This window comes from Mauremys reevesii, unplaced genomic scaffold (assembly GCF_016161935.1).
Source record: "Mauremys reevesii isolate NIE-2019 unplaced genomic scaffold, ASM1616193v1 Contig2, whole genome shotgun sequence".
NCBI lineage: Eukaryota > Metazoa > Chordata > Testudines > Geoemydidae > Mauremys > Mauremys reevesii.
This window is the reverse complement of record NW_024100826.1, coordinates 1419554-1431033: the sequence shown is the minus strand read 5'-3', so window position 1 is coordinate 1431033 and position 11480 is coordinate 1419554. Positions and strand designations below refer to the sequence as shown.

Below are 11480 nucleotides of genomic sequence, written 5' to 3'. Positions count from 1 at the left end.
GCTGCGAGGCCCACACACTGGACACCCTGCTGGGGCAACTGGGGGGGAGCTCTGTGTGTGTGTGGGGGAAGGTCAGAATTAACCACATGCCCAAGGGGTCAGAATTAAAGCCATGGGGTGTGGCCCTCTTTGGTGTGTCCTGCCCCCATGGAGTGGTGGGGGGAGCAGTACCTGCGCCCTGGTGGGTGTGGGAAGGTGGGGATCCCCAGGACAGCCCCATGGCCTTAATTCTGACCCTTCGGGTGCGTGGTTCTGATGCAGCCCCCCCCCCCCCCACACACATACATTTGGGCTGCAGCTTCTGTCGTAGTCATGTGTGCTAAGAGGAGCCTGGGCCTGCTTTCAGCAGGTCAGAACGGTCAGGGAGCAGGGGCCCAGGGGGACAGAGTTAGGGGGGCATCTGTACCCTCAGCGCTGGGTATCTGACTGTAGTGTGCAGAACAGCCACTGTATTAGAACACAGTGACCTTGGAGCTACACCTAAAGGCAAGAAAGCCACACCTAAAGGCAAATAGGCCCAAAGGGCAGGGCCAGCTCCAGGCACCAGCCCAGCAAGCAGGTGCTTGGGGCGGCCAACGGTGAGAGGCGGCACGTCCGGCTCTTTGGCGGCAATTTGGCAGCGGGTCCGTCGGTCCCTCTCGGAGCCAAGGACCAGCCACCAAATTGCCGCTGAATACTGAAGCAGTGGTGGTAGAACTGATCACGATCATGGCTTTTTTTTTTTTTTTTTTTTTTTTTTTGCTGCGTGGGGCAGCAAAAACCTTGGAGCCGGCTCTGACAAAGGAGCAGAGTCCCCTTCACCGCAGTGTCTCCTGGCACCTGTAGGTTGGCAGCTGCAGCACATCAGTGTTTACATTGCCTTGCCTAGGGCCTGGTGTTCCCGAGCCATTGACCTGCGTGGAGCTGGGCCTGGTTTGCATCTGCTGAGGATCTTTGTCCCTGCTGGAGTTTGTCTAGGCAAACTGGGCCTTGGCACTGGTGTGACTTCTCCTGGTAGCTTCCAGGAGCTGGTTGCACCTGACCAAGCTCCACCTTGCACCCATTTACACAAGTCTTTGCACTAGTGAACCTACAATCGTGCACAGACCCCCCCCCCCCAGGGTCTTGCTGGCAAGGCTAGGCTGAGAAGGACGTGCTGGACATGTCCCTGGGGCTCCTCTCTTGTTCCTCGGTGAGGACCGTGGCAAGGGAGGAAGTCATGTGGTGGCCGCAGCCTGTGCAGATGTTGGAGCCGAAGAAGATGTAGATGAGAGGGTTGATGCTGCTGTTGAGGTTGATCAGGTAGCCAAAGTAGACCATGAAGGGGAAGATGCGATTGTTGAACTCCTCATGCTCCCAGGAGACCAGGAAGAGCAGCTGGACGATCTGGAAGGGGAGGTTGAGCAGCACATAGGCTGACAGGGTGGCGGCCACAATGCGGTAGAACTTGCTGGGGGGCCGGGTGTGGTGCCGGAAGGTGTGGGACAAGGTGGCGGCATGGGTGGTCACCATGATGACGAAGGGGAAGAGTCCCTCCACCAGCACCTCCAGCAGGCGCAGGGGCCACTCGTACTGTCCCCGGATGCTGGAGCAGACGAGCATCCCGTCTGGATACCGGATGACGTCGGCGAAGATGAAGCTCTTGATGTTGAGCAGGGCGGCCACCAGCCAGGCCCCCAAGCAGATGTAGCTGGAGAGCCGCAGGGGGCGGTGGCAGCGGTACCAGAGGGGCAGCAGCACCAGCAGGCAGCGGTCCACGCTGAGGGCAGCCAGCAGGAAGAGGCTGCAGTGGTAGGTCAAGTCGTAGAGGAAGTAGCGCAGGCGGCACATGGCAGTGCCCAGCACCCAGTTGTCGTCCAGCAAGGTCTCCATGATCTGCATGACCGTGGTGGAGAGGAAGAGGAAGTCAGAGGTGGCCAGGCTTAGGATGAAGACGGACAGGCCCCGGCGCCGCAGCCGCCACCCTGTCAGCCAGATGATGAAGGCGTTGGCTGGCAGCCCGATGCCCAGCGTGGCAATCAGGAAGGCTGCTCGCCATGATGCCGGTATAAAGGGTTCCGGAGTAAAGAGTTGCGTCCAGTTGGAGTGTGAGGTGTTAAATGGCTCCATTCACCGCTCCTAGCAGTCTCAGCGAGGGCTGCACCAGGCGGGCCAACCTGCCAATGGAAAGGACATGGAAGGAAACAGGACTGGGCTTCTCTCCCAACTATTGCCCCTAGAACATGGGCACTGCCAGCTTCATCTCCTGCAGGGGAAGTGTGGGCCAGTGGCAAGAGAACCAGGTGGAGACCTAGTTCTGCAACTAGCCTGGGCCACCTTAAGCAAGTAACGTTCCCCTGGTGCCTCAGTTTCCCTTCCTCACCCTGAGTTTATATACCTTGACAGCTCTTTGCAGGAGGGCTTGTCTATTGCAGGCTCTCCAAGTGCTAGGAACAGTTATCACACCCTTGTCTCCAGGGGGACTTTTCCTCAACTCACTATCAGGGAGAGGCTGGCACATGTCCTGAGAAGGGAGGTGTTGGGGGTGGGGGAAGTCAGGACTCCTGGGTCCTATTCCCGGCTGCTTCGATGCAGCCGGCTGCTCCTGTCAAGGATCCTGTGTAGCTTTGGCACCATAGAGGTTTCTGTCCAACAGCGCCACTCTTTTCACTCTGATGCCTGTGGGATTAGCCAGTTTGCCAGCCCCTTTGGGACCTCTACAGGGTAGCAGTCAGTATTAGGCATGAACGTTTACCTTGTCGATGGCATTGTGCTAACACCCCAGCTGAGATCTGCACCCGACTGAACCAGGCAGACAGACTCATGCCTGCCCAGCCTGCCTGGCAGCCGATCAAGGTATTTCTCCCTGAGGTAGTGACTGATCTGTCTAATCTGAGCCCCTGGGAGGCCTTGTATCCCAGCAGTGGGAGGAAACACCTCTGGAGCGCTCTGCTCTGGGGGGCGTGGGACTGTCCTTTCCCAGGCTGTGGTGGGGCAAGGCAGGCTAATCTGTGCTGGTCCTAGCCTTGCACCACTGCTTCTCCTATTAGCTGAGATTCCCCGTCCCTCGGGCGGATCAGAATGTGCCTCATGAGCTGAGCCTTGGCAGGCTGCTCCTGATGAGCTGCCTGGAAGGCTGGGGACAATGGGGAGGGGAAGCAGGGGCTGTTGGGGGAAGAATCCCCGGATCCCAGGGAGAGGCTGGGGCATTTGCCATGGAGTTCTGGGTCTGATGTGTGGGACGCTCCTAGGCTGTGTCACCAGGGGGTGGGAAGAGGGTGTTGGACTGGATGATCACAGCACCCTCTTTTGCCTTTCCAATCTATGGATCCATGAGACCATGGGGGCCCAGAACCTGCAGCCTCATGGGGTGTCTGTCCCCTCCTCACCACACGCCGAGAACAGCCCCTCCGCTCCACTGCTGCAGACACCGGTCATGACATAGAAATGCCAGCAGGTGTGACCCTGGCAGGCCAGATGCCAGCTCTTGCCCAGGCTGCTGATGTTAGCGCAGAACTGACACCCTCGCAGCTGGAGCCCAGATCAGGTCACACCTGTACAATAGTTTTGCTCAAAACAGGGATTAGTTTTACAAGAATAGACTTAGTGTTTAGACTCTGTGAAATGGTTGTGAGTTTCTGCCTACATTCATCTCACTTGCCATGGCGGCACTCCATACAATAGGGAAATATGTACATTTTACTTTATAACTTTGAAAATGTTTGGTCTGAGCTTGTGCACTCAGGCCTGGGAATCATCCTCACGCACCCCGCTCCTCCCTCCAGATGGGGAATCACGGAACCTCACAATACAAATGATTTGTTAATGGCCCTGTCAGACAGGGAAATGCTATGTGCCAGGAAGCTGGTCATTTTCCATCTTTTTTTTTTTTTTGGGCTGTTTGAATTCTGAAGCCAGAGATCCCCTGGGCTGCCTCCTGGATCTGCCCTGAAAGTCCCTTTGAAATGACAGCTCTCGACAACTCTGTCACTTTTAGGATTTAGATGGTAACTCATTGGTGTGTACATGTTTGTGTAACCCTTCTGCCAGGTGGAGCCAGCAGCAACAAGGGTGGGTTTCAGTAACTAGGGTTTTCTTTTCAACAATACAACACAAAAGTGGCTCAAGCCCCCACCCAGTGACCTGGGACAATTACACACCACTCCCGGGCACTTCTAAGAGGCAATACTTTCCTTCTCACAAGCACAGAGTCTGAGTGTAACAAACACTTTTAGCTCTCAGTGATTTCAGCTCTTAGTGCACACAGGGTAGGCTCTTGCAATAGAGACTCTGCCCCAAAGTAGGTCTAAAACTTAGACCTGGGTGTCAGTGATCTCAGCTCTGCTGCGTGTAACAAGACTCTCAGTTGAATCTAAATTAGCTTTTATCATACCATGGAGAGTGACAGAATCAAATGGTTTCTAGAGCCTTTAACAAAGACCAGCAAGTACAATTATCTACCTTCCATTCTCTCACAAGCGTAGCAAAAACTTTTAATAAAAGGAGGGAAATAACTCAGCATTAATTTGGGAAAAACTGCAACTAGGGTTCATAAACACAAGCGACCCACCCCCAAGTAAGTTGGGCTGTGTCCTGAGCTTCTTAAGTCCAGCAACCCCAAAGTCCTTTGAATGTGCCTGGCCTTTCTCTGTACCCTCCTCACCCACCGTTCCTGTCCTGGGCCAGTATAGCACAATGAGTTCAGAGGTTCATCCACAGAGATCCCCTCCCACCCTGTATGTGTGTGTGGGGGGAGAGCAGTAGAAGGCACCTTACATACAGATACTCACTCATCATCCTGCTGGCCACTTGCCAAAGTATCTTCACCCCCCTCTCCCTCAGTGGATACTGGGTAGGTCCTTATAATAAAAATAGCATCTGAAACCAGTTCATCTGTATTCTTTCCATACTGTGATAGAAGATCTAATATAGATTCAATTAAGACCTAGAATCACTAGTACACAGAAATAAGACCCTTAAAATAACCCCCCTAACAACTCCACATTCTTTCCCACCCCCTCTCTTACAGTCACTTGCTGTTGGAACCCACATCCCTTGCCTAGCACATGGTCTTGCCTGAGGGTGAGTCCCTCCATCAGGGTATGCCAGGTACAGTTCTGCTGCCCTCAGTTCACACAACAAGGATAACAACGCTTTATTACTACTCCCCCAATAACAAGGAGACTGAGGATCCAACACCAGTGTCATGTGATCATTTGGGGAAGCAATCCCATCATGCTGAGTGCCTAGGCAGGGTGGGTGTGTCCATGCAAACGAGATCAGATTCTGAAGTCTTTTTCCACAGCTCACCACTAGATGTCAGGGGAGAGTTCATTCAGACTCTGGTTACATCTGCTTTGCTTTAACCTGTATATAACTCCCTTATTTCTCTTTTCTAGTTGATAAACCTTTAGATAGTTTATTGCAGAGCGTTGTCTTTGGTGTAAGATCTAGGGTAACAATTGATCTGGGGTAAGTGACTGGTCTCTTGGGACTGGGAGCAACCTGTGATTTTTGGTGTAAGTGACCATTTATCACTAAGTCCAGTTTGTCTGGGTGACAAGATAGAGTGGAGCGTCTGAGAGACTGTCTATGACTCTGGGGGAACACTGGTATAGTGATCCAGGAGATTACGTTTGGAACTTGGTTGGTGAAATCTAATGATAGATACTCCACCAGTTTGGAGTGTCTGCCCTGTGTTTGACAGCCTGCCCTGAGGTTGGCACTCACAGTCTCATGAGCCATTCCAGACAGCGTGACGGGGGCAGCTGGGCTTGCGGCTGATGCACTGGAATGGGACCCAGGAGATCTGGCTTCAATGTCTGCCTCTCCCACAGGCAACCATAGGGAATGATGAGCCGTCCTTTGTCTAGTTAAACCATGAGCTCTTTGTGGATACTGGGTAGGTCCTTATAATAAAAATAGCATCTGAAACCAGTTCATCTGTATTCTTACCCTGTGCAGCCCCTGGCACAGCGGGGCTCTGATCTGAGACCTGCCCTAGGTGTGCCAGGCTGTGCCAGCCTCAGGGCTGCTCTAACTAGCTCCCAGCTGGACAGCACAGAATGGCTCTGACCCACTCCCTCCCTCCCATTGCGGGGCAGCATAGACCTGCCAGTCAGGGACTGTTGGCCCAGTGAAGGGGTGCCCAGGATATGGAGAACAGAGAGACCTAGCCCCTAACAGTGAGCGAGCAGTGGTGTTAGGAGTGAGGGGAGGGTGTGGTCAGGACTCCTGGGTCCTATCCCCAGCTCTGCTGCTGATGGGCCAGATGAGCACTGTGCATCAGTTTCCCCCTCTGGAGAGCAGGGGCTGCCCTGCCCCCGTGCTGAGTGAGGTCTCCTGTGGGTGGGAGGACTGCAGCAGCAGGAGGAATAAGGTCCTGGGTGGAGAGGTGCCAAAAGGTGGCTTGCAGGGATTCCCCATCTCGGGGCAGGGGCCGCCTTCCTGAGCCAGAGCAGGAGGGGTTGGGATGGGGCTTCCCCTCCTCCTCTCCCACATTTCTCCCTCTCTCCATCCAGCCACTGTCCCTTTCCCTCAGTCTGCGGGTGGGTCCGCTCTCCCCGCACCTGCTCTCAGCCCATCCTGCTTCTCCCACAGAGGGGGTGGGGCAGGTCTCATTGGCATGTCAGCTGCTGCTGCTGAGGGCACAAGCCTCGGCTACTCTATGCCCACTCACTCCTCACTCTATCTGGATGCAGGGCCCATCTGTGCCAGGCACGGGGACCTCTTCTTGACATCTGCCCATCACCCCCAGCTCAAAGAACATGCCCCAGAGGCCTCACTCTATGCCCCATCAGAGCTGCCCCATGGAAGCTAGTGGGGTTAATGACCCCCAGCACCTCCCTGATACCCCTGCAGGGGGGCAATCAGGAACCCAGGCACTACTGCTCCCCTCCTCTGGGAAAGGGGGCCAGCTTAGCAGAGGGTCTGCCCAGGAGGGTGGCTGCTATCCATCCCCGCACCCACACTGGTCATTGTTCCCCCCATGCTGCCTGCCTGCCCTTTTCCAGGGTCACCCCATTGGGAATCAGGCCCCATAACTGCCCCCAGGGAGCAGTGATCTGCCCCTGGGTGAAATGGACAGGACTGGACGGGGTAGGGATGGAGTGGCAGGGAGAGAGAAACTTTGCCCAGAGCCAGGGAGGGAAGGGACGGCTCCCTCTGACTGTCATGGCACACAGCAGCAGCCTGGTGGGCCTGGACATTGCCATGACATGCAGCTCATGGCACTGGGGCTTGGGCTCTACCCCAGTGCCCCTCTGCCCAGACTGGCACTAACGGGCTGAGACCCAGCAGAACTTGTCTCCTGGGTCAGGGCTCTCCCCAAGACCTGATTCTGAGGCTGGGAGAAGATATTCCCCCCTCCCTTGCCCCATGTTGGCACAGAGCCTAAGTGCCCACTAATGCCAAGATGAACCGTCTGGCCCTGAGATGGAGACCATAGAATCATAGAATCATAGAGTATCAGGGATGGAAGGGACCTCAGGAGGTCATCTAGTCCAACCCCCCTGCTCAAAGCAGGACCAATTCCCAACTAAATCATCCCAGCCAGGGCTTTGTCAAGCCTGACCTTAAAAACCTCTAAGGAAGGAGATTCCACCACCTCCCTAGGTAACCCATTCCAGTGCTTCACAACCCTACTAGTGAAAAAGATTTTCCTAATATCCAACCTAAACCTCCCCCACTTCAACTTGAGACCATTACTCCTTGTTCTGTCATCTTCTACCACTGAGAACAGTCTAGTTCCATCCTCTTTGGAACCCCCTCTCAGGTAGTTGAAAGCAGCTATCAAATCCCCCCTCATTCTTCTCTTCTGCAGACTGAATAATCCCAGTTCCCTCAGGCTCTCCTCGTAAGTCATGTGCTCCAGCCCCCTAATCATTTTTGTTGCCCTCCACTGAACTCTTTCCAATTTTTGCACATCCTTCTTGTAGTGTGGGGCCCAAAACTGGACACAGTACTGTAGATGAGGCCTCACCAATGTCGAATAGAGAGGAATGATCATGTCCCTCGATCTTCTGGCAATGCCCCTACTTATACTGCCCAAAATGCCGTTAGCCTTCTTGGAAAGAAAGGGCCACTGTTGACTCATATCTAGCTTCTCGTCAACTGTAACTCCTAGGTCCTTTTCTGCAGAACTGCTGCTTAGCCATTCGGTCCCTAGTCTGTAGCAGTGAATGGGATTCTTCCTTCCTAAGTGCAGGACTCTGCACTTGTCCTTGTTGAACCTCATCAGGTTTCTTTTGGACCAATCCTCTAATTTATTTAGGTCCCTCTGTATCCTATCCCTACCCTCCAGCATATCTACTACTCCTCCCAGTTTAGTGTCATCTGCAAACTTGCTGAGAGTGCAGTCCATGCCATCCTCCAGATCGTTAATGAAAATATTGAACAAAACTGGCCACAGAACCGACCCTTGGGGCACTCCGCTTGAAACCGGCTGCCAACTAGACATGGAGCCGTTGATTATTACCCGTTGAGCCCGACGTTCTAGCCAGCTTTCTATCCACCTTATAGTCCATTCATCCAGCCCATACTTCTTTACTTGCTGGCAAGAATACTGTGGGAGACCATATCAAAAGCTTTGCTAAAGTCAAGGAATAACACATCCACTGCTTTCCCCTCATCCACAGACCCAGTTATCTCCTCATAGAAGGCAATTAGGTTAGTCAGGCATGACTTGCCCTTGGTGAATCCATGCTGACTGTTCCTGATCACTTTCCTCTTCTCTAAGTGCTTCAGAATTGAATCCTTGAGGACCTGCTCCATGATTTTTCCAGGGACTGAGGTGAGGCTGACTTGCCTGTAGTTCCCCAGATCCTCCTTCTTCCCTTTTTTAAAGATGGGCACTACATTAGCCTTTTTCCAGTCATCCGGGACCTCCCCTGATCACTATGAGCTTTCAAAGATAATAGTCAATGGCTCTGCAATCACATCCGTCAAGTCCTTTAGCACCCTCGGATGCAATGCATCCAGTCCCATGGACTTGTGCTTGTCCAGCTTTTCTATATAATCCTGAACCTCTTCTTTCTCCACAGAGGGCTGGTCATCTTCTCCCCATACTGTGCTGCCCAATGCAGCAGTCTAGGAGCTGAGCTTGTTTGTGAAGACAGAGGCAAAAAAATCACTGAGTACATTAGCTTTTTTCCACATCCTCTGTCACTAGGTTGCCTCCCTCATTCAGTAAGGGACCCACACTTTCCTTGACTTTCTTCTTGTTGCTAACATACCTGAAGAAACCCTTCTTGTTACTCTTAACATCTCTTGCTAGCTGAAACTCCAAGTGTGATTTGGCCTTCCTGATTTCACTCCTGCATGCATGGGTGGCAAGTTTGTAAAAATTTTGGTGGGGCCCAGAACCCGCCCCCAACTCCGCCCCCCCCAACTCCGCCCCCACCTGCCTAAGGCTCTGGGAGGGGGCTCGGCGGGGGAGGTCTGGGGTGCAGATCCTGGGCTGGGGATTAGGGTGCAGGAAGGGTGCTGGGTGCAGGCTCTGGGCTGGGGCAGGGGGTGGGTGTGCAGGAGGAGGTGAAGGGTGCAGGCTTTGGGATGGAGTTTGGGGTTGGGAAGGGGTGTGTGGGAAGGGGGAGGGAGTTTGGGGATAGGAGGGAGTGCAGGGTGAGGACTGTGGGGCTGAGGATGAGGGGTACATGATGCAGGAGGGGGCTCAGGGCTAGGGAAGAGGGTTGGGCTGTGGGTGAGGGCTGTGGATGAGGGGTTCATGATGTGGGGGCGCTCAGGGCTGGGGCAGAGGATTAGGGTGCGGGGGGATGAGGGGTTCATGATGTGGGGGCGCTCAGGGCTGGGGCAGAGGATTAGGGTGTGAGGGGATGAGGGCTCTGGCTGGGGCTGAGGATTAGGGTGCAGGGGGATGAGGGCTCTGGCTGGGGCTGAGGATTAGGGTGCAGGGGAATGAGGGGTTCATGATGTGGGGGTGCTCAGGGCTGGGGCAGAGGATTAGGGTGTGGGGGGATGAGGGCTCTGGCTGGGGCTGAGGATTAGGGTGCGGGGGGAATGAGGGCTCTGGCTGGGGCTGAGGGTTTGGGGTTGGAGAGGCTCAGGGTAAGGGCAGCCTGCCTTGCCAGTACTGGTGGGGGGCAGGCACTAGGACCCTGCGGCAGCAGACAGCAACTCTGCTGGGAGCCCTCCGGGAGGCGCGCTGCGTTCTGTCAGGCAGGGACGCAACACAACGCGGCGGGGGGGGGGGGAACACGCGGAGGGGGGGTGGCAGGTGGGGGCTGGGACCTGCTCCAGGCAGGGTCGTGGTGGCGGGGGGAGACCTGCGGTGGCTGGGGCCAATCCAGGCAGGACTGGGGGGGTGGGGGTGGGAAGAGACCCAGCTCCAACTATTGCTGGAGCAGGGCGCCCAGCCCTGAATATTGGTGGGGCCCGAGCCCCACACAAATATATAACCTGCCGCCCATGCCTGCATGCGCACCATGGAAAGGGCCACCTGGGCATCAGTCACATGCTCCCTGAAAAGCGTTTAAACTATTACATAAAAGGATAGGTTAAGAAAAGAGCATTTAAAAAGAGTTAAATAAAAGAGAAACATATAAAAATAAGTTAAAAGAGAGAACAGGGCAAGAAAAGGGAAAAGAAAGCCCCTTTGCAAAGGGCAAAGATAAACAGCATGTGGTTGAGTCAGAAAGAGAGAGAGATCTTACCCTTACATCTGTTCCCAGGGAAGGAAACAACTTCCCATGTTCACAGCCCCTCAGGCTAGTTATCGCTAACTTTGGATCAGACCAATCAGATGCTGTTCTACAGCTGCATCATAGAATATATTTTCCTGAACCAATCCTATAGTCCCAAGATTTTTAAACAAGAGCCATCTCCCTCCCCCACTTTTAACTGCCTTATTCTTATCTAAAAAAACAGACTCCAAGCATCCTTTTACATAGGTGCTTTAATAAAGGCTAAAACCATAAGCCCTTAGTAACAAACAATTTTTAAAAGTTTCCCCCTATGTTTTAGACTAAGATCGGTTATTTTTAGTGAGGACAATTTGAAACTGCAGCAAAGCCCCTCTTAGCAAAAACAGTGTCTGTGAGTCAGTGGATCAGAGATAAGAAGGCTGCTTCTTCCTCAGCTTTTTAACAAATAGAGGTGAAAGTTATATTAAGTTTTGTAAAGGAATAAACACTTTAAAAGACAAACCTATATGAATACACATCCCTTTATTTGCAGGTGTGTTTCAATAAAATAGAGCATGCAGAAACACCCCAGGTTTAAAACCACAGGTATTTGAAGCATTACGTTTGTTTGGTTTTTTTAAGTTTAACATGAAAAGGCAGTATTGACTGAGCTGTAACGAAGCAGGGCCACGCTTAGGGATATTTTGTAGAAGTTTAGTGAATTAAAAAGGCTTAAGATACTAGACTATCCTTTTAAAAATAATGTTTTTAAAGTACCAAAACAGCAACTGGGTAAGAATATGAAAACTGGCAATTTAGGGGAATTTACGTATGTGTTTTAATTCACAAAACAACAACAAAAATGTTAACAAGACTGTTCTT

At 53.0% G+C, this 11480-nt stretch overlaps 1 protein-coding gene across 2 annotated transcripts; it reads right to left on the bottom strand.

The window, feature by feature from the left end:
* Positions 1 to 713: 713 nt before the first annotated feature.
* Positions 714 to 10703, bottom strand: LOC120393454 (probable G-protein coupled receptor 152). Of its 2 annotated transcripts, none has more exons than XM_039518022.1 (2): positions 10629 to 10703; positions 714 to 2135 (listed from the first exon to the last, which is right to left on the bottom strand). In XM_039518022.1, exon 2 carries the CDS (start codon positions 2086 to 2088, stop codon positions 1117 to 1119), a length of 972 nt encoding a protein of 323 aa, XP_039373956.1. In that variant the 5' UTR covers positions 2089 to 2135; positions 10629 to 10703; the 3' UTR covers positions 714 to 1116. The 2 variants fall into 2 exon arrangements, with proteins under 2 accessions (XP_039373956.1, XP_039373957.1); XM_039518023.1 differs by lacking the exon at positions 10629 to 10703 and adding an exon at positions 4749 to 7470.
* Positions 10704 to 11480: the final 777 nt, after the last annotated feature.

What these genes read in the sequence shown, in the direction of transcription:
- LOC120393454 (XM_039518022.1), bottom strand. Translation starts at nt 2,088, where the DNA reads ATGGAGCCATTTAACACCTCACACTCCAACTGGACGCAACTCTTTACT.